The 27,603-nt window shown below is 41.3% G+C and overlaps 1 protein-coding gene across 4 annotated transcripts in view; it reads right to left on the bottom strand.

Moving 5' to 3' along the window:
- ABCC4 (ATP binding cassette subfamily C member 4 (PEL blood group)) overlaps positions 1-27,603 on the bottom strand; it is a 508,465-nt gene that overhangs the window by 335,690 nt on the left and 145,172 nt on the right. For all 4 annotated transcript variants that reach the window (XM_077483041.1, XM_077483039.1, XM_077483040.1 and 1 more), the window contains exons 6-9: positions 25,583-25,746; positions 19,030-19,155; positions 15,356-15,605; positions 8,264-8,371 (exon numbers count right to left, since the gene is read on the bottom strand). In XM_077483041.1, the coding sequence (XP_077339167.1) occupies positions 8,264-8,371; positions 15,356-15,605; positions 19,030-19,155; positions 25,583-25,746 (648 nt within the window). The remainder of the gene's footprint in view (positions 1-8,263; positions 8,372-15,355; positions 15,606-19,029; positions 19,156-25,582; positions 25,747-27,603) is intronic.

The following is a 27,603-nucleotide window of genomic DNA, read 5'->3' as shown; positions in this document are numbered from 1 at the left end:
ATACAGTATAAATAAAAAGGAACTCTTCCAAACATGGAAAGCATGCAGCAAGAAAAACCCAATCCACATTCTATATAAAGCCTAAAGAAGAAAAAAAAAAAGTTTGGCCATCGTCGATATTTAAATACCAATGTTTATATGATTACAAAGCTTGCAGCCAAATAAGGCTTAGTAATAAGTGACAATATAACTATGCCAAAGCTAAAAGGCAAAAAGATGTTGGCTATCACCTTGTCAAAATACACTGGAGGGTAAGTAGGTGCTGTTGGCTTGAGAAAACGGTAATAATGAGTAAGGAAGACAAACAGGGCTTTGAGCTTGCAGTTAAAACATAGGCTATGTTCCAGTGCGTTCATATGAGACAGTTTGTCACAGTTCTGGCCCTAATATCTACAGGCCGGTCATTCACCAGATAGAACTGAAAATGTGATATCTGTTTGTTCTTAAAAATCTGCCAAGCACCAAGTAAAGAACATCATAAATTATTTTTCACTTACAAAATCTAGCTTGGTCATGAGGTTTTCAGAACTGGCAAATGTTGCCTTTTCTAGTTAAGTCTTAAAAAATTGTAAAAATATTTCACAAGATATACTATATACAAAACGAATTATAATGACTTTATTTTCCAATAGTTCAATTGAAAATGGAAAAAATTACATATGGCATTTACCTTGATGCACAAAAGTAACACTGCATCATTTTGTGTTTAATACAGCACATGCCCCCTAGCATTGGTTTACGAAATCTGTACTAGAGGTCGACCGATATATCGGCCGATATTTGCCGTTTTTTAAATAATCGGCATCGGCCGATTGTGCTGATAAAAAGCCGATTCTACAGCGGGACTTTGAAATGACTTCTGTAAGAAGTCAGTGTGAGTTGCCTGAGTCGTCATAGCAACACTTTCCTCTTCTCTGGGCAGGCTGCCAAGAAAAGAACTAAATGATACAATGTTTACACTTGAATGAATGAAGTCATCTCTGTGTGTAGAAGTTCTCAGTTTAACCATTTAAAGACTAAATCTTTTCTGACACTTGTTGCTTACAAGTAAAAATCCTGTATTTTCTGCCAGAAAATCACTTAGACCCCCCAAAAATTATATATATTTTTTTAGCAGAGATCCTAGGGAATAAAATAGCGGTTGTTGCAATATTTTATGTCACACGGCATTTGCACAGAGGTCTTTCAAATGCATTTTTTTGGGAAAAAAATACCCCATTTAAAAAATAAAAATAAAATAAAAACAGTAAAGTTAGCCCATTTTTTTTTTTTTTTTGTCCAAAAGTTTCGACTACCCGTTTTTATTTAATATAAAGGGTTTTTTTTTTTTTTTTTTATCTAGATCATACATACAAGTAAACTGATTGGAGGTTTGTTTTGTTTAATAAATGTTTAAGTGTAAGAAATTTTCTGTATCACTTATGAAGGCTGCTTTCACACTGGAGCGGGCAGGCGTTGATGGTAAAACGCAAGTTTTAGCGGCTCTTTACCATCATTTTAGCGGTGCTATTTGGCTGCTAGTGGGGCACATATAACCCAGCTAGCGGCCAAGGAAGAGGTTAAATGCCCACATGAAGCACCGCTGCCAAATCGCATGGCATGCGCTTCGGCAGTGGTGCCCATTCATATCAATGGGCAGGAGTGGTGGAGGAGCGGTATACACCACTCCAAACGTGCTGCTTGCAGGACTTTTTTTTTAAGATCCTGCCAGCACATCGCCTCAGTGTGAAAGCACTCTGTCTTTCACACAGACTGCAGGGGAGCCATTTTGCAGGCACTTTACAGGCGCTATTTTTAGCCCAAAAGCGCCTTAAAAATCGCCCCAGTGGGAAAGGTGTGTTAGATCAAGGGGGATTAAAAATAAATAAATAAAATAAAATCGGCCTAACATATCGGCCCAAAAAAATCGGCATCATATATCGGCTATCGGCCGCCATGATTTCTAAATATCGGCATCGGCATCGGCCAGAGAAAAACCCATATCGGTCGACCTCTAATCTGTACTGGTTTAAAATTAGGCCTTTTAAGAAAATGTATTATAAAAAAAACTGAATAAAAAAAAAAAAAAAGTAAGACGTTTTTACTTCCAGGATTCCATCCAGGTATTTTTACACACAACATAAGATGATCTCCTAGATACAGTGGGGTTATTTATGAAAGGCAAATCCACTCTACTGATTTTATCATCCAATCATGTGCAAGTTAAAATGCTGTTTTTTATTTTCCTTGCATGTCCCTCTCAGATCTACAGCGACTTTACTTTCATGTGCACTTTCAGTGCAAAGTGGATTTTCCTTTAGTAAATAACCCACAATATACTTTGTTCTAGACTACACTAAATAAAAAAAAATAAAAAAATAAAAAAACCTTCTGCTAATGTAAAAACAGTATTCTAAAACATCACTTATCAGTAGAAATGGCAATTACTTCCATGATCTTGGTGCGCTCTCTTCTACATGAATGTTAAATTGCAACACAAATTTTCATACACTTAGGAAATAATATTCCAAATTGATTCTACAAAAGTACCAGTAGGTGGCAGCAAGTCAACAAAAACAGATCAGGTAAGATGCGAAAATCCTGTATAACAAGAAAACCAAGATGATCAATACAGTGCCTGCAACTGTTCAAGAACTGCTACATGCTGCACCTTACTCAATAACCTTAAATATTATGGGGAGCTGGGGGACAGCACACAAAACTTTAAAAATCAAAGTCAACTTTAAACCCAGAGTATTTGCCCAGACTACAAATAGAGTGCACATTAGAATACTAACCAAATACTACTCCTGTGAGTGTTTACTTAAGTATACAAATCAGACAGTAAAACAAAGTGGGACATTGCCAAGTGAAATTATTTTTTCACTAAGTGGATATTCCCTTGGACGTTATTTAATAGCAGAATGGTATAAACACATAGCAATCAATTATTTACCCACTTGTAGCAGTGTTCTGTCATCTACATAATGAACAACTCTAATTAGTTGCAAATATATGTTTGTGCCAGGTAAAAATAACACCTCTTTCAGACATCAATTAAATATCACAAGCAGCCAAGTGTTGTAACTATATCAACCAATTAGTGAAAAATAATTTATTGACATAGATTTACACTTTGCACAGTTTTTTTTTTCATTTGTTTTGTTTTTTTGATTCTCTATAAAATACATGTTTATGTGGACTTTGTTTTTTGTAAAAACAGTTACATTCAAGGTATGTCATGAATGATAACCTTTACAGCTGCTTGTGCTCGCAACAAAACTGTAAAGCCATCAAATGGCCGGTGTCATAACTGACCACATGTGCAGCACCATGTAAAATGCAGATCAAATATAGGCTAAAATGGCAGCTTCCTTGTAAAGGTCTAGTTCTACTTCAAGTAAAAAAACAAAAAGTTACATTCTGGTAACGTTCTTTCCCGGAGTCTTTCAGGACAGCCACCTGAGAGACCTTGGGTCCTCCCTTCTGTAGGAAACACCGCACCAGCCATCTTTAAATTTCCTCCTACCCTGCTGGTTCCTCAGTTTTTTAAAAGAACACCCCCAGTCCACTGGGGAGACACATGAACATATTATACACAGTCAATCTATATCACATTTCCTGTAAAGGAAATCTCAAGTATTTTCTACACTTGGGTGCCTGCGCTGTCCTGAAAGACTCAGGCGAAAAAACGTTACCAGTAAGTAATTAGTTTATCCCCTAATCATCTTTCAGGAGAGCCACCTGAGATGAAAATCGAGCACTTACCCTTAGGGCGGGACTACGGCTTGTAAGACCTTGCGTACTAAGGTCTCATCTTTTGCAGACCAAAGATCCACTCTATAGTGTCTTACAAAAGTGGTAAAGCTGGACCATGTCGCCGCTTTACAAATCCGCTCCGGCGTTGCTCCAGATCTTGTGGAGTGTGCCCTAATACCCTCTGGGATCTGCATGCCTCCTAACGTATAAGCCTGGCCAATAGCCTATCTTAGCCATCTGGCTATGGTGCGTTTTGAGGCCTTGGCCCTTTCCTGGCTCCTGAAATTAGAATAAATAAGGAATCTGTTTAAGGGTTTTTGTTTCATCTAATGTAGCACCGACTCCCGAAGGAGCGGCTGGTTTTGCTGGGCTTACCATTTACCTTCTCCACCTCACTGTTCTTGTCTAGGGGTTCCCAAGGTTGATGGCCCAATAACTGCAGAGATCGACACTTGAATCCCTTTTGAGGAATTTTTATTTGCATAAAACTTTGAACAAAACACAGTCTCTCAGTTGGGAATAGAGGGTATGGGTAGGAAAGTTCAAGTACTTGTTTGGAAACTGCTGACACATAAAGATGTCTCTCTCTAGATGATCAGAGAATAGCCACTTGCAACTGGATACTTCAGCTGTCAGATAAATCCTGGTTTATGGCTCTAGCAGCCGACTAGCGATTCAAATTTAGCAAAGTCTCTGCCACAGACTTGATTGTAAAAGTTTAGATGAACACAGAAAGTCTCTCACAAGGACTTAGTTGTAACCGAAGGATGAGATTAGGAACTTTCTTACAGTACCAGAATCTTGCAGCCAGTCCGGCGATACCATAAGAATGCAGATTTACTTGTTGTCCTTTCACCTTAGCTTCCAGGCTCTTACCGAGCAGCCAGCCTCATTAATGGCACTCTTCTGGTTGCGTTTTGAGTTGCTGGGCCTCTCCAACTCTTCAGGAGTACCAGCGCTACATAAATAACGTAGTGCATCTCCTGACATCTAACATATGGAACTTAATTTCTTGTTCCCTAGAAGGATTTGTACAAAACGAAGGTAAAACAATATCTTGGCCTCTGTGAAATTTTGAGGCCCCTTTAGGCAAAAAAGCTGGATCTATCTTAAAAACTATGCGATCCAGGAAAATCTAAAAACACCACTGAACTTTGTGTTTTAAAGAGTTCTCTGTGCACTATTTGTTAAAACATTTCCATGCCCTCTGGTAAATGGTGCCAGTCTCTATTTTCCTGCTTTTCAGCAGTGTATCAATTAAGCGGTTTGCGAATCCTTTTGCTTTCAGCAGCTTCTCCTCAGAAACCAAGCAGCCAGGTTCCACCTTTCCACGTGGGGGCAACACACTGGGCCCTGGGAGAGGAGATCCCTCTGGATTGGTAGTAACCCAAGAGGTTCTACAGCAAGTTCTTTGAGCATAGAGAACCACGGTCTCCTGGGCCAGTGTGGCGCAATGAGAATCAGTGACGTGTTCTCTGTACGAAATTTTCTTAGTATTGCTGGTAGGAGCACTGGTGTGGGAAAGTCATAGCATTTGTTGAATGCCCACTTCTGTGCTAGTGCGCCTACTCCGAGCACACCATTTCCCTCTTAAGGGAGAAGAAAGCCTGAAACTTTTTGCTTTCTATTGAGGCAAATAAGTCCACTTGAGGTGCTCCCCATTTTTACGTGATCCGTTTGAACACTTCCTGATTTAATATCCGGTCGCCTTCTCTAAACTTCTTTCTGCTGAGGAAATATGTCACTTTGCTTAATTCCTCTTTTAAAAGTACTGCTGACAAGGAGAGTACATTTTTCTCTCACCAGTTTAGAATTTCCTCTGCTAAGGTCCATAGGGCTCCACTCCTTTTCTCTCCCTGCTTGTTGATGTAGGCAATTACGGATGAATTGTTGGACCTGACCTGTAAGTGATGACCGCTCAATTCTTTCTGGAAGGATCGAAGTGCTAGAAGTATTGCCTTCAACTCCTTCCAGTTGGATGATCTCATCATCTCTTCCTTTTTCCCAGTTTCCTGTGTTACCCAGGAACGTAGATGTGCTCCTTACCCTATGCGCCCGTAGTTATTATTCGGGTGAATGGTAGGGCCCACATCCGTTCTCCGTTTAAAATTTTCTGATCTCCTCCACCACCACAGGGCTCTTTTTACCCGTGTTGGTATTAGAACCTATGTGTCTAAGGACTCTCATTTGCGGTTCCATAAGATGAACATCTGTAGGGGCCAAAAATGTAAACCCTCAAATTGTACTGCTGGGATTGCCAAGGTTAGTATTCCTAATGTTGACATTATTCGCCTTATTGAGCATGGTTGATTGGCCTGTAATGCTTTCATCGCCTCATGGATTTTTTGCATCTTCTCCCTGGGTAGAAACACTTTTTGTTGAGTCTAGTATGTACCCCAAGTATATTTTTTGGTGAGTGGGGTTTGGGTTGGATTTTTCTCTGTTCACCAACCAACCTACATTTTCTAGGAATACCTGTGTGTACTTCAGGTTTCTAGTAATTTCACGGGAGAGTTTGAAAAAGGCCAGGGCCTCCACCAGAATGTTTGTAAAAATTTGGGGGCAAAGAAGAAAGGCCGAAGGGTAGAGCGCAAAATTGAAGGTGGATGGTTTCCTTCTTTGTTCTTATTGCTAATCTTAGAAATTTTTGCCATTTTCCCTCATCAGCGCTTCTGGCCCCTTCCTTCTGCTGGGGGCACCCGAGCCAAGCCACAGCTCCGCATGTCCATTCAGACATGGAGCTGCGCTCAGACCCACCCCCTTTCTCTCCTCATTGGCTGACTGACTTTGACTGCAGTGGGAGCCAATGGTGTAACGCTGCTGTCTCGGCCAATAAGGAGGGGAGTCACAGGAAGCCGAGACATTCCTACAACATCGCTGGATCTAGATGAGCTTGTGTAAGTATTGGGGCGGGGGGGGGGGGGGGCTGCTGCACACATAAGGCTTTTTATCTTAATGCATAGAATGTATTTAGATAAAAAACCTTCTGCCTTTACAACCACTTTAAGATATCAAAGTACGCGATACCAGTCTAAATGAATATAAATATGTAAATCCTACCACAGAGGTGATAATCTTTCAAAGGTGGCCAGTCTGCTGATCATAAGCCCTCATGCACTTTGTTATGTAAAGTGCAAGGTGCATACAAAAAAACAAACAAAAAAAACGGTTTTATATACATAAAAAATATAAAATTACTCTATGGTATAAAGTGCAAGGTGGCTGCAATAGTCAAAAATAAATATATCCTATGCGAGCATGAAATAAATGACAAAAAAAAAAAAAAACAGTTCATAAGTCCATAAATATATAAAGTCCTAAATGGACGTGCTGCCTCTCCTCCATCTTCGGTCTCTGCAGGCTCATGCAGGAAGTAAGTGGGCAGAGGCACACCTGTAAATCTTTTTTTTTTTTTTTTTTTTTATTAAAAGCTTTAAAAAAAATACACAAAATTTAGACAGGGTATAATATATCAGGCATGCAATGAAATAAGTCCAGGGCGCAACGTGTTCCACAAACCAGAACTGGAAGTCACGTGGTGATGCCAGAAGCTCTGCCCTACATGTTTTGTCAGAATGAGGTCATCAGGGGTGGGGCCATCATGCTTCACCTTTCAGTTCTTAGATTATGTGCACAGTGAATCTGAATGGGTGTGACCTTTTTCCCATCAGCTTTTTTAATCAGCTAATGTACTTGCAGTGTTCTAATAAGGAAAGTTGAAGTATCAGCATCACTTCAGAAGTGAATAACCCTTTGGGAGTATCTTAAAAATTAGATTTTTGTTGAAGACCTAAAATCTGATTTGTATCTTAGTGCAGACTTCTGGGAAAATCAGCGAGCCAATCACACAAGCGGGAACTGACATTTCTGGGGACGCTCCGTACACCAATTGTGTACAGAAGGCCTCCTGGTTGCCATATTGCTTTGAAATTTATAGAAAATGACAAGGCTGTGGATTGAAAAGGAAAGGTCATTTTTAATTACAGTGAATATAAATATGGCTAGTGTCACAAATATATATACAATTTTTTTTATTTGTAATATTTTTTCCCACAAATACAGAGTTAACTTTTAAGGCGGCGATCCAGGCAAACTGCTAGATATCAGATTTACAGGCTCACAATGATAAAACTTTTGCAAGATGCTGTAAACTAATATCATTCAATAGAAGGATTAATGATGTGAGTGTACTGAAGGCCATGCTTCAAAATTAAATCATACTGCAATTACACAAGAGATTTATAATTATAAACAGCATGTTCCAGCAAGAAACAAATTGTGTTCAGCACCTGTAGCCTCGCCCATCTAATTGCATCTATTTATTAACATGCAGTGTATACAGTACTTCTCACTGTGACCTCCTTATAAGAAAACAGTACACACATTGCATTAGTGCCCACATCACAGACCTCAAGGGCTCTCACTACTTGTGACTTGAGATGAGAGATTTGCTCATTATTTCTGGACTAATATATTGTGAAAGGTATTCATGAAATGTACACATCAATGTTCTTTAATTTCTTACCTTGTCCCAGTAACAGGTCAGATCTTGAATTTGTACAAGCAGGTCTTCTTCGTTTTCTTCTGGCTGGTATAGAGCTGGTTTTGAAACCTCATCGAGCAACAAAAAGTTCTAAAAGTGAATGAACCAATAAAATTAGGGACCCACAGTAAATTATCTTATTTTAATAAAACAGAGAAACACAAATAAATCAAATAAAGTTTCATTAAACTCACATTATTAAAACCTATCACCACCGTATTACATGCTGTTTATATTCATTTTTTTGTATTCTGTAAAAGATCTGGTTGATCCTGCCGTTCTGGCACCCAACCCCCCCCCCCCAACCCCTCCCTCCTGTCTATGCCCCTACCACAGTGATGCGAACCTTGGCACCCCAGATGTTTTGGAACTACATTTCCCATGATGCTCATCCCCTCTGCAGTGTAGCCAAGCATCATGGGAAATGTAGTTCCCAAACATCTGGCGGTTCCAAGGTTCGCAATCACTGCCCTACCGTAATTGGGGATATTGCACAGCAATGCTGGCAGCTAGTGCACATGCTGTTTTCAGTGAGTTTCTATGCTGAGCATTTCCTCAATAGCACCTGAGCAGCCCATGTGACTATAGAGTCACACATGTGGGTGTATACACTGTGGTAAATGACAGCCCACTAACCAGCTAAACACAATGGGGGGGGGGATATTACATCTTGATTGATATAGGCTTCACCTCCCTTTTATTCAAAGACACAGGCTGGAAGGGTGTGACACAGCCTGTAATTGGCAGAAATCCAGCCACACCATGTCATTGCCAAAATATAATAAAGATTTTATTTCAAACATATATTTGTATGAAAATTTAAATTAGTTGATTTACTCCGTATTCCAAAGGCAGTTTTTTTGTTTTTGTTTTTTAACATGTGGCCAGCAGCAGAGAACTAGAAGCTCCTCCTGCCAGATTCACTGCAGACAGGTTGGGAAAGAGATGGGTCATGTGACAGCTGTATATCGATTAGGAAAGAGGGTACTTTAATTGTTTTTAATGAAAATAATTACAGTGCTATCCTCCATATGCAGACATAGAAGGGACGATGTAAATTAAACAGGGTGTGCTTGGTATCACTTTAAGACATCTAGCTAAATCTGCGATGAGAGAAATATGAAAATGGTCATTACTGATACCCCGACTAATCTGCTAACACTGGTTTCCTTACTTTAAGTCACTAGTCACCAACAAGTATGGAGATACAGACTATATTCCTACTTTCCCAATCTGCACACTTGCTCCGGTTGAAAACAGCAGCCAGGTAGTTAACATTTTCAGAAATAGATCCCCTCATTGCAACCCTCATAGTTCTCAATTAGTAGCTTATTTTAAAAGTATACATACAGCCAAAACCTTCTTTTTTTTATTCTGTATAGAGTAGGGAATGATTAAAGCTGTATTAAAACCAAAAATATATTGCAGTTCACTAATCATTAGATGTGGTGACTGCATCAGTTTTCTTCCCCCCCCCCCCCCCCCCCCCCCTCTGTTTTTACCTGATGATCTGGACAGTAACACACCTACTGTATTAGTGAGACACAATGGACGGATTTAGAAGAGGAACAGCAGCACTGTCAGTTTGGGGGGGAAGGTAGTGTTAAATGCATTAGCAGATTTAGATACACTAACACATTGAAGTCAAACTTCAGCTCACACTTTTTAATCAATTATAGCAAACGGTTTTTACTTTTGGGATAAAGGTTATGCGTGAATATATAAAAGCTCATCATTTAAAGCACCCCTGCCGGGGGTGTGATTTGTCTCATCTATGTAAACTAATACATTCTGCTGGAGAGCTTGTGCTTTTGAAAAACACTCGCTGGCTGGATCCCCAGATGAAAATAGAAGAAAAAGCCTAAAAAACGGTAAAAGGTAAATTAATATGGCCATCACATCTAAAACCGCGTACACACGGGCGGACTGTATGGCCTACTTAGTCCGTCATACAATCCGACGGACAGTCCGTCATACTTTCGAATGAACGGACTTGACCACACACACCACTTTTTGAGCGGACTAATACGGAGTACTAAGTCCGCCATACTATCCGCCCTACTTTTGAAATGAACGGACTCGCCCACACACGCGGAGGAAAGTCCGCTCATTTCGAGCGCGTCTCCAGGTAGGCGGGGCCCGCGAAGGAGACGTCGCCGACCCCGCCACCTGGTATGGACTTAAAGGGGAACCCCAACGCCGAAAAAAATCGGCGTGGGGGTCCCCCCCAAGTCCACAACAGACCCTTGTCCGAGCACGCTACCCGGCCGGCCAGGAAAGGGGGGCGAGCGAGTGCCCCCCCTCCTAAACCGTACCAGGCCACGTGCCCTCAACATGGGGGGGTGCCTTGACATCAACCCATGTGACCAACCCATGTGACATAAAGCCATGTGACACCGCCCCCTTGTCCCTATATAAGTGGCCGCACAGTGCGTCCCTGGCATTCCGGCCGGAGAGATCGTCGAGTCAACATCTCCTGGAGAAGAAGAAGAAGAAGAAGAACGGAAGGCGGCGGCGGCGACAGAAGACCGGGCCACCGCCTGTAAAAGAGCTATAAGAAGGCGCGGTGGCCCGGCAGAAGAACCGAAGAGGGGGACAAGACCCCCGAAGTCGGGAGAAGAGGCCGGCGGCGAGGAAGAAAGCCGGACTCCTCCGCTAGCAAAAGAGCTACAAGAAGATAGCGGAGGAGTCCGGCGAGAAGACCCCCGAAGACGGAAGACCCCCGGAGCTGTGCAATAAAGTATTTTATCTCGTGTGTTGTGTTTTTTTTTGTACTTTTATTTTACAGGTGAATGGGTAGGGGTACATTGTACCCCATACTCATTCACATAGGGTGGGGGGCCGGTATCCGGGGCCCCCTTATTAAAGGGGGCTCCCGGATTCCGATAAGCCCCCCGCCCGCAGACCCCGACAACCAACGGCCAGGGTTGTCGGGAAGAGGCCCTTGTCCTCATCAACATGGGGACAAGGTGCTTTGGGGTGGGGGGGGGCGCGCGGCCTGGTACGGTTTAGGAGGGGGGGGGGCGCTCGCTCGCCCCCCTTTCCTGGCCGGCCGGATAGCGTGCTCGGACAAGGGTCTGTTGTGGACTTGGGGGGGACCCCCACGCCGATTTTTTTCGGCGTTGGGGTTCCCCTTTAAGTCCATACCAGGCGGCGGGGCCAGCGACGTCTCCTTCGCGGGCCCCGCCTACCTGGATACCCGCTCGAAATGAGCGGACTTTTCTCCGGGCGGGAAAAGTCCGCTCATTTCAAAAGTACGGCGGACTGGCATACACACGGGCGGATTGTCCGCCGAAATGCGAGTACGACGGACAGTATTTCTAAAAATCCGAAATACTTAGTACGCCGGACTGCACGCTGAAAAAGTCCGCTGAAGCCCACACACGAGCGGACTGTCTGCTGAAATGTGTTTCGGCGGACTAAGTAGGCCATACAGTCCGCCCGTGTGTACGCGGCATAAGAATTGGCAATCTGCAACATAAATGTTTTCTTTTGGCTTTAATACCACTTTAACCCCCCTGTAAGTTGATTTTTTTGCTGTTGGCATTCTGTTCACATTATGTCATGAAATCCTAACAAGGGTTTTTTTGACGCACGTGATTAGAGTCGGGGGCTTAAAAAGGGGGGGGGGCTTGGGGCGCAGATCACTACACCCTAAGCCCACCCAGTTGTGGGTCACCGACATCCTAGTAACCAGTGACTCATCCTTGCCCCAAATGGAAGGGCAGGGAGAATAGCTGATGTCATTACCCAAATGTGCAATGGCCATATTTTAACAATGAAAGGTATATCAGGGCCAACAGGTGAATGGGCTGGGGGTGAGCCACTGGTTGTTATGATGCTGTTGACTGCATAGCTGACAGCATCCTAGCAACCAATGACATAGGGGCATCTCTGAAAGACGAGCTGTCCATCAAGTCCACCTACCTTGTGATGGGCAGTTGACAAATTCTATGGCTGCTATTCACTCCAATAGCAACTATCAAATCTGTCCACTGTTTTTGTAAGTGAATAATCCCCACTTTCCTAGAAAATGAATCATGTAGTGTTCAGCAGGACATGTCCTTTCTACTGTTCCAAATAAATGCATTTAAGTATTTCAGTTTTATAATGGCAGAACCTCTTATTTTGTTAGAAATTTTTAACCCACATTGTATGTCAATGCCCAATTCCAAAATAAATAAAAAGGTTAATCTGGGATAGGCGCTTATAAATGTTTTATAAAGTACTTTGATACATAAAAGGGATTAGTCAATTATTAGATCACCTGAGCCTTGAAGTCACTAGATTCTTCTCTCGTGTATTAAAGGGGTTGTAAAGGTAAAAGTTTTTTCACCTTAAAGCATTCTATGCATTAAGGTGAAAAAACATCTGACAATACTTACTGGGCCCCCAAACCCCCCGTTATACTTGCCTGACCCCTCAAAAGTCCTGCACTCGCCCCCCGACATCCTCTTCGCCGATCAGCCTGGCCGCTGATTGGTTACAGTGGATGGATTGAAAGCAGCGCAGCCATTGGCTCACACTGCTGTCAATCACATCGAATGACGTGGCGCGCCGGGGGCAGGACCGAGTGATACAGCGAGCGGCTATACAGCAAGCACTCCACATCATCCGAGGGAGCTCGCATGAAGTTGTGGAGTCCTTGCGGGAGAGAGCCAAGACACCAGAAGAGCAGGTTCAGGGCCACTCTGTGCAAAACGAGCTGCACAGTGGAGGTAAGTATAACATGTTTGTTATTTAAAAAAATAAAAATAAATTATCTTTAGTGATCCTTTAATCATACTCAGTAAATTTCTGAAATACTGATATTAGTTTAGTATATTTATTTCTGTACATGGACCACTTCAATTGTAACTAAAAGTCAAACCTTCTCTCTTCTGTATTCATCTTACTCAGTGAATTTCTAAAAAATACGGATATTAGTTTAATATATTTTTTCTGTACATGGACCACTTCAATTGTAACTAAAAAGGCAAAACTTTTTTTCATTTTAGATAGAAGAAAGCCTAGTATACACGAGTAGTTTTTTATTTTCATTCCACCCAGCAGGGCTGAACAAAAAACAAAACTGACAGCTCAGCTTTTGCCTTTTGTTATACTTTAACAACTTACAATCATATTCTCATGTAGTTGTTCAGATGCATTGATCTTTTTCATCTATGTCTGGAAGGCTGGGACGTTTTGCTATTATTTATGTATCATGTCTTTTTAAGGTTCCAGATATGGTGTTCTGCTTTTACCAAGTATGCATTCAAGAGATTATAACCGTGCATTTCAAATAAATTAAATAGTGCACCCTATTGAAATAAACTGTGTTTACCCTAGTACCTCCTGAAATCAGTCACCATATTTCTAGTACCCATCAAGTGTGTACTGCGGACAATAAAAATTGTGTTTAAATAAATGTATTTAATCGGGTTTGTTTTACAATTGGTTTATGATTTGTGAAAATGTTAAACGGACACAAGTGTACTAGGGTACACAAACTACTACTATTGCATCTCTACCACTAAAGTCAATGTCCACTGAAAACTCACATCAGTTATATGAAAGCATACAGTAAATCCCATATGGATGCTCATTTTTACAGCAGTAAGATCCAAGCAATTAGCAGACAGTTGGCCAATTTTGCCACCTGTATAGCTGGACCCATGTATAGTTAGATGAGTGAGTGTGTATTTTCATTTGTTTGGTTTACTCTGTCTAGTTTGTTAAAGCTCATTTAAGCCCTTGGTTTAACACTGCTGTACACAACTGCTAAACCAGGTGCATCAAAACAAAAGGTGCTCAATATCTTACAGTTTGTTCTCTTTCTAAAGCAACCACAGCATGAGTGCAAAAGCCTCTACCAGTAGCTGCAAAGTGGGAACCTCTCTGTGGGGAAAAAGTTATCTATTGCCTCTGCTGAGTCAGAGAAATCGCTTCCCAACCAGTGGGGTGCATGAGTTTTATGGATTGCAGAGCCATAGGTCTGACTCACTAGGGGGTGTCAGACCTCTGCAATGATATCACTGTTTACCCATGGAAAACAAGGGTCCCTCTCTGCAACATGCGGACAGTTGATTGGGACACAAAAAAAAAAATACATATACCGTACACACACACACACATTTACATATATACATATAATATTAATATATATATATATATATATATATATATATATATATATTAATTAAATGCTATGGCAATTGCATATTGCTTATTTTTTAATAGACGTAAATGGAATACATATAGACTAGGATCTGCGCCGTAGCACAAACATGAGATTTACATCTCTGCCAGAAAAAAAAAAAACTGACTGGACATCCCCCTGGCCCAAATTATGAACCTATACTTATTTTATTGACACCTGTAAGAGTTGATTTACTAAAGGAAAATATTATTTTCATTTTGCAAGGCAAATTTCCCTTAGCTTAGTGAATGATGCGAAGCTCTGTTGATGATCATCAATCACGTACAAGTAAAAAACATTTTTTTTTTTTTTTTTTTAAACCTTGCATGTGATCAAGAAATTTTTTTGCAAAATGAATTTTTAAACACATTCACTTTTGTAAGGGGAAATTACCTTTTAACGTTAACAGCATATTTGCCTTTAGTGTAGCAACCCCATAGTGTCCAGAGCTTTACACCCAAACCCTACAATGCTATGCTTACAATCCCTACAATGGCAGGATACCAGCTGGAAAACAAAATGTTCTTCAAAAGCAGACAGAAGACAACCCGGTGGTACAGTGTCTGAATAAATGTTCTGAAAGGTGTTGTTACCCTTCTTATGCTATGCAATTATGTTGCATAGCAGGGGTAACGAATCACAAATTTATTTTACATATTTTTTGGCAGGCAAAACATCTCCACTATATCTTTCAGGGGATTAGCTTTGGCTGGAAATGCCCTTTAACAATTTAACAAATTCTGTATCAGGTTAGTATAGATAATTGATTTTAAAATGAAGGAGGCATTTCCAGGCAACAGTAAGACAGCTGAGTCAGCATACAAAAGTGTTTTTGTCTATCCAAATATATAGCAGTGAAGGCAACAAATCCATGTCTGAAATATTTACACACGTACCTTAATCCTCCTTATGCTGACTTTGGCCTCAGATACCCTCTCAATAGCTGAGGGGAAGAAGAGAGTGACAGTGAGTCTCACTGCACTATAAAGGGACACTGCAACAAACACTCGACTGGCTGATATAACATTGCCAAGCAGAACATACGTGGTGAAAGTTACAAACACAATGATTTTGCTTGCAACAAAGAAAGAGGCCAAGTTGAGTCCACGTAGATAAGAGCTTCGAAGGACTTTGGAAATCTCCTTCCTATAATAATAAAATCAAGAAAAGCAAAACAGAGAATACATTTAGAGCTACACACATCAATTAAAGCGAAGAAAACTTAAATAAAAATATATCTTACTACATCAGCTACATGATAACAGGAGTCATACAGAAAGTATTAAACTACAAAGGATAAAAACAGGAAGACAAATGTATGGGTTACCCTGATGAACTTTTAAGGTGCTCAATGCATAACAACCTCTGAAAAATGACAACTACAGGCAGTGCCCGGGTTACAAACATTTGACTTACAAACTGAGGAAAAGAAGAAGGGAGAGGAAATCTAACCTCTAGGAAGGGAAATGCTCTCCTGTAAGAGTTATCATGGAAACAAGTTGTCTCCCCTGAAGATTTATCACCTTTGTTTCCACAACAACCCAAAATAATCAAAATACAATTATCACAGGGAAAGAAAGTGAGGTGAAATCTTCTGAATGGGGCACAGACAGCAAAACCCTTCCCCATGCTATCCAAAAAAAACGTTAAAAAAATGTTTTGGGCTGGAACATCACTTAAAAAAAAAAAAAAAAAAAAAAATGTACCCGTTCTGACTTGCATACAAATTCAACTTAAGAACAAACCTTCAGACCTGATCTTTTTTGTACCCTGGGGACTGCCTGTATAAGCTGATTAGTTCCTACATGCAGCACAGATACAGGAACATGGAGCACACACAGATTCACGATTTAATTTTCCCGGTACAATGAAAAGATAACACCTAATTGGTGGCTTTAGACAATAATGGTCCTCTAACTATCACAGATGTAAATAGGAAATTGTGTCAGGCAATGTGTAAAAAAAATACAAAAAAAGGCAAAAACACTGCGCTACTAAAATAAGACTAGCAGCCAATACTGAAACAAAGTTATAATAAGTGTGAGAAAACAAAATTATAGCGCTGAAAGAATGGGTCCGAAAACCTAAAAGTGAATTAAATAAGTGCGAATACCTAAACTCGAAAGAACTTTGCACTAAACAAGTGCAACCCTTAATGTTGTATACATATAATAGTACATAAAGAATATAATGGCAGTGAGATCACATGACATGAATCTTAAAAAATAGGCTGATGATGACCGCTTGTGTCGAAACGCGTCTGGCAGCTTTACTTACACCCCATATTGCTTTTTCTCAGCTTTTTTGTCCTTTTGTGATCACTTTTTACTTTTGTAATATATGTTTTTTAATAAAACCTATCGGTTTTTGTTTGACCTACACCATCTGTAGCCCTCTTCTTTTTTTATTTTTCGTTATATGTTACGAGTACGAATCCCTGAAACAGGAGCTGGGACATACTAATCTTTGGAAGTACCACCATCCCTGAATACGGGAACTACTGGCTGCTAATCATCCGGCCCAATCATTTCCAGCTGGGATCGTGGACGCCTGTAAGAAGACTCCATACTGGGATCCTTCTCTCCAGGGGCTGGAGTACAACCCTTAGGGGTTACAAGCTCTTTAGACCCATTGTCGTAGGGCATGCGGGTCCAACTGTTCTGGTAAGAGTATACATCTTATAAATTCCAGATTGTTGCATCTACAGATATCTCTACAGACAAACAGATTGACGTGGTTGTCCCTATGTCATCTTGATCTAAAGTCTATATGAGAAGATCTGCTACTCTCCCTCCATTTAAGTGGACCCATATATAGACTGACGAACTGTTAGCCTATTTTTTAAGATTCATGTCATGTGATCTCACTGCCATTATATTCTTTATGCACTATTATATGTATACACCATTAAGGGTTGCACTTTGCACATGTTGTTGCTTGCACTTGTTTAGTGCAATGTGTAAAGAAACACAAATGAATTTTAATAAAAGACTTTAGAAATGTCTTATCAGTCATAGGCAAACTTTTTAGCTAACAGGTCTTTACACATCTACAGTGCCTTGCAAAAGTATTCACCCTCCTCCCTTATATATGATGGATCAGAACACAATAGTTTAAGTTGGTGAAGTAAAATTAGAGAAATATATACATAAAACTTTTTCAGAAATAAAAAAACTCATAATTGGCATGTGCGTATGTATTCACCCCTTTGTATGAAGCCCATAAAACGTTCTGGTGCAACCAATTACTTTCAGATGTCACATAATTAGTGAAATGATGTCCACCTGTGTGCAATCTAAGTGTCACATGATCTGTCATTACATATACACACCTTTTTGAAAGGCCCCAGAGGCTGAAAACCTTAAGCAAGAGGCCCTACTAACCAAACACTGCCATAAAGACCAAGGAAATCTCCGAACAAGTAAGGGACAATGTTGTTGAGAAGTACAAGCCAGGGCTAGATTATAAAAAAATATCCAAATCTTTTATGATCCCTATGAGCACCATCAAATCTATCATAACCAAATTGAAAGAACATGGCACAACAGCAAACCTGCCAAGAGACGGCCGCACACCAAAACTCACGCACCGGGCAAGGAGGGCATTAATAAGAGAGGCAGAACAGAGACCTAAGGTAACCCTGGAGGAGCTGCAGAGTTCAACAGCAGAGACTGGAATATCTGTACATAGGATGACAATAAGCCGTACACTCCATAGAATTGGGCTTTATGGCACAGTGGCCAGAAGAAAGCCATTACTTTCAGCAAAAAAACAAAATGCCATGTTTTGAGTTTGCGAAAAAGTATGGAGGAAGGTGTTCTGGTCTGATGAGACTAAAATTTTACTTTTTGCCCATCAAAGAAAAACACTATGTCTGGTGCAAACCCAACACATCACATCACCCAAAGAACACAATCCCCACACTGAAACATGGTGGTGGCATCATACTACAACTAAGCCTATTGATGAAATAGCATTGTTTGAGACTTATCCAAAGCGACAGCATTGTTTGAGACTTATCCAAAGCGACTTGGACCTGTGAGAGCTGCAAAAGGTGGCTCTACAAAGTATTGACTTTAGGGGGTGAATAGTTATGCAGATTGACTTATTCTGTTATTCGGTCTTATTTGTTGTTTGATTCACAATAAAAATTAAAAAACACACATCTACAAAGTTGTGGGCATGTCCTCTAAATTAAATGATGCAAATCCTCAAACAATCCATGTTAATTCCAGGTTGGGAGGCAACAAAACACAAAAAATGCCAAGGAGGGTGAATACTTTTGCGAGGCACTGTATATCTTCCCATATTGCTGTAGGCCATAGATACAATACTGCTACCATTAATATATTCTTTTTGTTTTCATACAACTTGTCATTTTTCTTAACCTGGAAGTTACTTAATAAACCATATAACTAACTTGACCAATGTGATCTATGACTGGGACAGAAGAAAATAAGTAGAGCAGAAAAACTAGAAAACCTGGTAAATAAAATACAACATAGAAAAAAAAAAAAATCACACCAGTGAAGGTGCTATGAAATGATACTTTAAGGTCAAAGTAACCTACTTTCTATTTTGATTTACAAGTTCTGTAAATGGCTGTTCCCAAGCATACATCTTAATTATTCTCATTCCAGATATTACTTCATTCATGGTTCGGATTCTGATGTCTGTGATGGCTGCTGTCTTGCCCCTGGGAATGAGGTAACCAAGATGTAAAAGTAGTACAAATCTATACAAAAGATCAACACCACACTTGTGAGCACTGTACTCTAAGCCGAAGCATAAACTTATTTAAAGTGGTTCTAAAGGCTGAAGTTTTTTTTTACCATTCTCTGTACTAAGGTAAAAAACCTGAGTGCAGCTCCTCCAGAAACCCCTTATACTTTCCGGAGCCCGATCTTGAGCCAGCAATGTGCATAAGATTATATATTGTTTTTTCTGCACTTGCCCAAACTGATGTGCAGGTGATGTGTAAAACAAATGAATTGAAAAAAGTGAATAAGGTTATAAATGCAGCTATCTCCTGGCAAACTGAATACTCAATTAAAACAGTTATATGTACACATACAAGAGATTGTGCAAATAATATCAACCACAATAAGTGACCATGATGAAAAGCCAACTTATTGGTATAAAATAGGATTTTTATTTATTTATTCACACTGGAAATCGCAGCATCTACGGCTGGAACTTCAGTTTTTTGATGAATTTTTCCACCATAGGAGAGAACTGAGAATCTCTTTGGAGAGAGAAAATGCTTATCCGGATGATCCCATTCGGTATAAATAAGCTTTTCTAGTAATGTGTGGACTGGAAATGCATGCACTGGTTGTGAAGGTTTCAAGGAACCCAAAGAAGAAACCAGACTTTCAGCTGACTGTTAGGGGTGGCATGAAAGTGGAGCGAACCATGTCCGTAAGGATTTGTACCTCAGATTGTGAAGCTGAAACTTCAACTGTTGTTTCCGTCACAAAATGAGTAATCGGTTTGTTTTTCCAGATCGTTTGAGGGTAATACCTCATCCTGTCCCCACTGTTCCCCTGGTAAGGGGTTTGAAGTAGGAGAGAGGGATCTAGCACGCTTCTTATCCCCTTTAATGGAGGATGCGATTAAAGCCGCTAATCTTCCTTCTAAGCCCTGCCAGGCAGAGGAGGATCCATCTTCAGTCATGTATACAGGGGCTGAAGTGTGAGAATTAGTTGCACCAATTGCTTCCAATGACTCACCCTGGCTTGCCATGTCAGGTATCTTCGCGGGGGATGACAATGCGGAGGCATGTCTAGAGTTCCCAGCGCCTGGGGGTGATTTTGGTTCCTTAGTAGTAAGCCTTGAAGCCATAGTGCAAAGCATAAAAAGCAAAAAAGGTTCTCTTATGCCATGTACACACGATCGGCATTCCGGCCAGAAAAAGACAGATGAGAGCTTTTCATCGGAAAATGCGACCGTGTGTATGCTCCATCGGAATTTAGCTGTCCGAATTTACACCAGACAAAAATTGATAGCATGTTCTCAATTTTCCCAACGGAAATTCCGATCGTGTGTATGCAATTCCGACACGCCAAAAATCACGCATGCTCAGATTCAACTACGAGACAGAAGCTATTGGCTACTGGCTATTGAACTTCCTTTTTCTAGTCACGTCATACTTGTTGTACGTCACCACGTAATAAATGATCAGAATTTGATGTGACCGTGTGTAGGCAAGACAACTTGAGCCGAATTCCATCGGGAAAACCATCAGAGCTTTTTCCGACGAGAATTCCGATCGTGTGTACGCGGCATAAGAACTGTTCTATTTATTTGAGCAATAGTAGGAAAAACAGTGGTAGCATAGACTGATCTAATGCTAAACAATACGTTTTTTCCTGTACTGCAAATGCCTGTGTAAACCCCTCACGTGCACCAGTAGTTCTGTGTCCTGTGGCAGCCTTGCTTCAGCTGCTCTGTCTGTTTCCCAGAGTATAAGCTTTAACCACTTGCTTACTGGGCACTTAAAACACCCTTCCTGCCCAGACCAATTTTCAGCTTTCGGTGCTCTCACACTTTGAATGACAATTACTCAGTCATGCAACACTGTACCCAAATGAATTTTTTGTCCTTTTTTTCCCCACAAATAGAGCTTTCTTTTGGTGGTATTTGATCACCTCTGGGGTTTTTATTTTTTGCACTATAAATGAAAAAAGACCGAAAATTTTGAAAAAAAAAACGCATATTTCTTTGTTTCTGTGACAGAATTATGCAAATTAGTAATTTTTCTTTATAAATTTTGGCCACAATTTATACTGCTACATATCTTTGGTAAAAATAACCCAAATTAGTGGATATTATTTGGTCTTTGAGAAAATTAGAGAGTCTACAAGCTGTGGTGCGAATCGCACAAAATTGATCACACCTGATGTACTGGTGGCCTATCTCGCTTCTTGTGACCCAAACAAGTCAGGAAAGTACAAATACCCCCCAAATGACCCATTCTTGGAATGTAGACATTCCAAGGTATTTAGTAAGAGGCATGGTAAGCTTTTTGATGTTGTCATTTGTTTCCCACTATTCTTTGCAAAATTAAGATTTTTCATTTTTTTTTTTTTCCACAAAATTGTCATGGTAATAGGTTATTTTCTCTCACATGGCATGTGTATACCACAAATGACACCCCCAAAAAAATTCTGCTACTCCTCCTGAGTATTACAATACCACATGTGTGGGACTTTTTCACAGCCTGGCCACATAGAGAGGCCCAACATGCAGGGAGCACCATCAGGTGTTCTAGGAGCATAAATTACACATCTAACTTGTTGACTACCTATTACACTTTTGAAGGCCCTGGAGCACCAGGAAAATGATACATGACACTGATACGTCGCACTGATGACACTGATATGTGGCACTGATGACACGTGGCACTGATATGTGCCACTGATGACACGTGGCACAAATACGTGGCACTAATGCGTGCCACCGATAACACATGGCACTAATACGTGCCACCGATGACGCGTGACACCGATGACAGATGGCACTGATAAGTGGCATTGATGACACGTGGCACTGACAACAGATGGCAGGTATCACTGACAGGTGGCACTGATGACAGATGGCACTGATACGTGGCACTGATGACACGTGGCACTGGGGACAAATGCCACTGGGGGCAGATAGCACTAACAGGTGGCACTGGGGGCAGGTAGCACTGGGGTGGATGGCACTGGGGCAGGATGGCACTTCTTTAACTTTTTATTTTTTTTTACACTTACGGCCGCTGCAGCCGTTCATCTCTCCCCTCTCACATGCTGTCTGTGTGAGGAGGGAGAGCAGCGCTGAGAGATGATCTCATATGTTTACATATGAGATCATCTCACATTGAACACGCCGATCGCGCTGTAAATGCCCGCTGTGATTGGCCATTTACAGCGATCTGTGTTTGCCTGTCTCCGGGGGACACGGCAAACACAGAACTTCCCCGAAATTGGTAGTAAACAACAGGATGTCCAGGGACGGCCTCCCGGACGAAAGCGCCCGCTCTACGGCCGTCATTCGGCTATAGGGCGGGCGGGAAGAGGTTAAGCTTTTTCAGGTGTGAGCCTGATTGTCTATGTGCCACGCCCTTTCCTGTGCTTTAGCAATAGTCACCTCAGAGGGGAGGCAGGCAAGGGGGGAAGGGGATTTACACCGCCTTTTTTATCAGCTTTTCAGATTTATGCTTGTTTACACATAACATGTATCCCTATCCACTCAGTTTCCCCATTTAGGGGGAGAGGAGACCCCCCCCCCCTCCAGCTGCTGAGGCGCACGCTGTATTAGCACAGATTTAAACAGGGTCTATATACACTATTACTCCCTCTAGAGGAGTTTAAGGCATTTTACAATATAATTGAAAGAAAAGTCATAGGTGGACTTTGCAGTTCCTATGCTTTCCTTATAACTTTTCCTTGCTGCAGGATACTGCTGTAGACAGACAGCTCCAAACTTCATCCATCACAGCAGGCAGAGTGGTTAAACATTCAAAGACTGGGGCCCTTTTAATAGGGGTTCCACTCCTTTAGACCATGTATAGCACACCTCAGGACAGCTTTAGTTAATGTAGCAAGACCAAAAAGGGTCCTGGTTCCTAGGGTCCAGCCCTCAAACAGGAGCGTTACAGGCAAAACCCCATTCTTCTATGCGAGGCCCGGCCACCATCCCGGGGCCGCAGTGGCGGGATGGATACGGTTGGGGAGGATTTTTAAATCCAGCATGGATCCCTCCTGGAGCTCCGCAGAGCATATGTTCACTCGTGCCAACACCTTTAGATACTGGCAAAAAAAACTGAGGTACTCCTGGAAGGGGAGTCAACTTTCTGTATTGGGTGTGCCAGTGTCAACACCTGAAGGTAGCTATAACCCATCAAGTAAATACTTTAGGCTCTGTGTCCTATGATGTATAAATGTGTAAAATAAGTTTACTGATCATCAATGAGTCATCAATAAGTCTGTTCCCAGTCGATGCTTGTTACAGGGAAGTGCGCCGGTTGGCGAGAACCCCATGATGTCACCACGCACACAGCTGACAGTCTGATAGTCCGGAAGCTGTGTATCTCGTATACGTCTTTGCTGTGTAGGAGAAATCTGTGAGAAATAAATGTTATGATTTACCGCACCATGAAGCTCCTCTCCTTTTTCTTTTAATCTACCATTGGCAAAAACTATTTGGAGGAACACTTGAGGAAAGGGAAATTGTTTTTTAAAGCAATCTCACTGCCTATCACTTGAGACGGAGGAGAGCGGCCATCCCATTTGAATTTATCAGGCTGAGTATCACAGCGGATGCCAGTCACGAGTGAAGGAAAGGTAACATCCCATCTCGGTGTTCTTATTGTGGATCTGTGGCCGGTCTATCGTTCCAGTGATTTGGAGTAATACCTGTTGCAACACAGTGCTAATCTTTGGCAAGTCTGACCCTTATAATCTGGGGTCTTTTGTATCTGGTAAGAGGCCATCTGGCTACTTATAAGATGTCTACCTGGATCTGAAATATTGAAACAATCTTGCCAAATGAAGAGGTTGCAGCCACAGTCTTATAAATGAATTTCTCTTTGCTATTTTGTCTCATTTTGGACAATCTCTTGATACATCAATTCTAATAACTGTGTGAACTTTTTATTTTCATTTTTTAAATGTTTTACTAACAAATAGCAAACTTTCACAAATTTTTCATCATATTTTCTCATTGATGATCAGTTCACTTATTTTATACCAATAAGTTGGCTTTTCAGCATGGTCCTTTACTGTGGTTGATAATATTTGTGCAATCTCTTGTATGTGTGCATATAATGTACATAAGAGTCGCGGCTCTCTCAGCTTTCTCCCTCTCCACAGGCTCAGACACAGCAGCAGGAGCCACTAGCTCCCACTGCTGTCAATCACAGCCAATGAGAAGGTGCAAGGCCAAGCCATGCTCTGTGTGTCTATGGACATACAGTGAGTGTGTGCAGGCACGACGTGCTGAGAAAAAATATTGCAGTACTTTTTATTAGCAAAGTGTGAGGCAATCCACTGCCCTACACCGCATGAATAACAATTGAATTTTATGAGATGTCTTTGTGACATCCCAATAAAGTTAGTTAGCTCAGTCAAATCACACTGCACACCAGCCACTGTACTACAATGCAGCGGCTGCCATGAACTAGTCCTATGGGAAGGAGAAGAGATGGTTTCTTTAGCAAAATGATTGTTCATTCAGCTTTTGAGGTGCCTTTGTCATGCATTCACATACTGTAGAATTGTATGAGAGAGCAAAATCAAATCACAAACTGGTTCTAAACCTGGGCATACATGGAACAAAATTCAACCAATTCAGCAGGAACTGGGCAGATTTCGATTGATCTATGGTTGTTCCCGTTCTATTGATTGCCTTCTCATGAGCGGTCCTGCTGGAAAATTTTCATTTGATCAGCACTTGCAGTGCTGATCAGTGTATTGTGATGGCAGGGGAGTCCTGCTGCCAGACTACAATGACACAGCAATAAGGATTCCTACATCCACAGTTTTTCTAATTATTCACTCAATCCACTGGCTGAATGAAAAAAAACTGACCCATGTATACCCAGCTTAATTAACCTTAACTGATCTCAGAAGCCCATAGAGTTTAATAACATGAGAGCTGACATAAGTTGTCCAACAGGTTTTAGCCGTTAGTGAAGAGCCTTGAAAAAAATAAAAAATAAAATTTGTGAGGAATCATCTACTAGAGCAAAGTATGGAGTGATGACAAGTAAAAAATAAAACCTTACATTACCTCTGTTGCTGAGACTAACAAAGCTTAATTGATAGCTCCTAAACAGAGGTGCACCTGTGATGATCAGTAAACCAATACAATAAAATAAGGGCTCTTGCACATGGGCTTATAGGGCATGCAGCTATATAAAGTAAATTTCGACTCTTGTTGTGGAGCCCAGGAACCACAGTTGCAGTGTAGTCGTGGTCACCGACATACATAGAAGACAATGCTGTGTGCAGCTATAAACACACAACTGCTGGTACGTGCATTTATGTGTGTATGTACAGTATGGGCATATACAGAGTCAGAAAGACAAGCTTAAAAAAAAAAAAAGGGGGGGGGGGAAGCACAAAAATAAAGGTTACCTTAATGAAGTAAAGAGTTTTCCAAGACAAGTTTGCAGAGGCATCAGGATTATCAGCACTGCCATTCCAGCCAGACAGGAGGGCCCAATCTCTAACCAAAGAAGAACTGTAACTGCAATGGCTTGTAAGGGTCCAGCCCATAAAAAGTGCAAGAATATGGTCACCTGTAAAATAATAATAATTGAAAAATATTCAAATAGGATGTATTTATTTTAATTTGAGAATGACACCACCCAGTACTTTAAGGGAACAGAATCAGTTTTTTTTATTTTTTGGGTTAACAAAAGCTTTAATGCACTGAAAAATGGGTGGCGTTCCAAAATACGCTTAAGCCCCTTACCCACTATCAGTTTTTCCTTCAGATTTACCAAAACCATATAATATGAGGTCAAACCTTAGGCGTTTCAATTTGTATTGAAATCAGGGAGGCCCTTGCGCAACATGATTTTGGTAAACCTGAAGGAAAAACTCAGCAGAAAAACTGATAGTGGGTATGGGGCTTTAGACAAGCATCTTAGCAAAATGCAATATACAGGGATATGGGAAATGTAAAAGACATGAAGGGGGTGTGGACAACAAGGGAGTGCGGCACACATTTGGTGGGAATGCCCAAAAATGAGAAAGTTCTGGAGAGAAATATTAGACCCGATAAAAACAATAACAGGAGCTCAGATACCAGAAAACCCTTGGACATGTCTCTTCCACGGTACAGATACCCCAACCCAAAAGTATAAAGAGGCCCTCATAGGACACCTAATAAACGCGGCAAAGAGCCTGATCCCAAAAAATTGGAGGCAGGTGGAAGCTCCAAAATTGAGGGAATGGATAGAAAGAGTAGAGGATACATATAGAATGGAGGGATGGGAAGAAGATGAGGAGAGTGGAAAAAATAAATTCCGAAAGAAATGGGAACAATGGAAATAGTTTAAATTAACAAAGAAATATAGCGAGGCGGTAGGGCTTTAGGAGGGGGGGAGGGGGTAGGTTGTTTTTCCTTGTATACTACGTTTTATATTTTGTGTATAAAAAATTAATAAAAAATACTAATAAAAAAAAAAAAAAAAAAAGTGTTCCATACAGCATCTTTGGTGAAATACGGTCTCTTCAAAATAAATAGGCTTCTAAAAGCAGCCTGCCACCATGTACAAGTCGTGTCTATTATATAATGAGACAGAATAAATAACTCATTTTTATTTAAATGTATTACAAATCTAATGCTTGTCCCCTTCAATATATTCCCCATTTACCCCCATTTTCCCCATGTATTTCCCCTAATACATTGTTGTAGTCTTGTTTACACTGGTCGAAGGCATGGAGAAGATCTATTTCTGTCAGATGTTTTAACACATCCGCCGTTTTCTTCTCTATGGCATCAACTGACTCTAAAAGTGTCCCTTTAACCACTTAAGGACCGCCTCGCATGGCAATGTACGTCGGCAGAATGGCACCGACAGGCACAAGCACGTACATGTACGTGCTTGCTTTCCAGCGGGTGGGGGGTCCGATCAGACCCCCTCCCGCTGGCTGAGGCGGTCCGTTTTGCTTCAGGAGCGATCCGGGATGAGGGGATGGCCGTTGGTTTCTGGCCATCCCCTCTTGATCGTTCTTGGCGAATGAGACGCTTCCCCCGCCTGTGTAGTGTAAACATAGGCAGGGAGGAAGTGATGTCATTCTCCTCGGACGGTCTTTTTGACTGGACTACGAGGAGAACACAATAGTAAGTGCACCAACACTACACTGACATGTAGGTACACATAGGCACACAAATCCCCCCCCCCTCCCGATCACCCCGCCCCCCCCTCCCAGTCACAGTGTCACTGATTGCAGTGATCATTTATTTACTGATCACTGCATTTAGTGTCAGCTGTGACAGTAAAAACTGCCAGGGCAGTTAGTGTTAGGTCCAGGGTAGCCCCCCCCTACCCCCCAATAAAGGTTTAACCCCCCCGATTCCCCTAGAGTTAACCCTTTCACCCCCTTTTGCCAGTGTCACTAAGCAATCTTTTTCAGATCGCTGCATT

Source organism: Lithobates pipiens, unplaced genomic scaffold, assembly GCF_037356315.1.
Source record: "Lithobates pipiens isolate NorthernLeopardFrog02 unplaced genomic scaffold, aLitPip1_a1.2 Scaffold_16, whole genome shotgun sequence".
Classification (NCBI taxonomy): domain Eukaryota; kingdom Metazoa; phylum Chordata; class Amphibia; order Anura; family Ranidae; genus Lithobates; species Lithobates pipiens.
The sequence above is the reverse complement of the archived record's forward strand: the minus strand, read 5'-3'. Positions and strand labels throughout refer to the sequence as shown.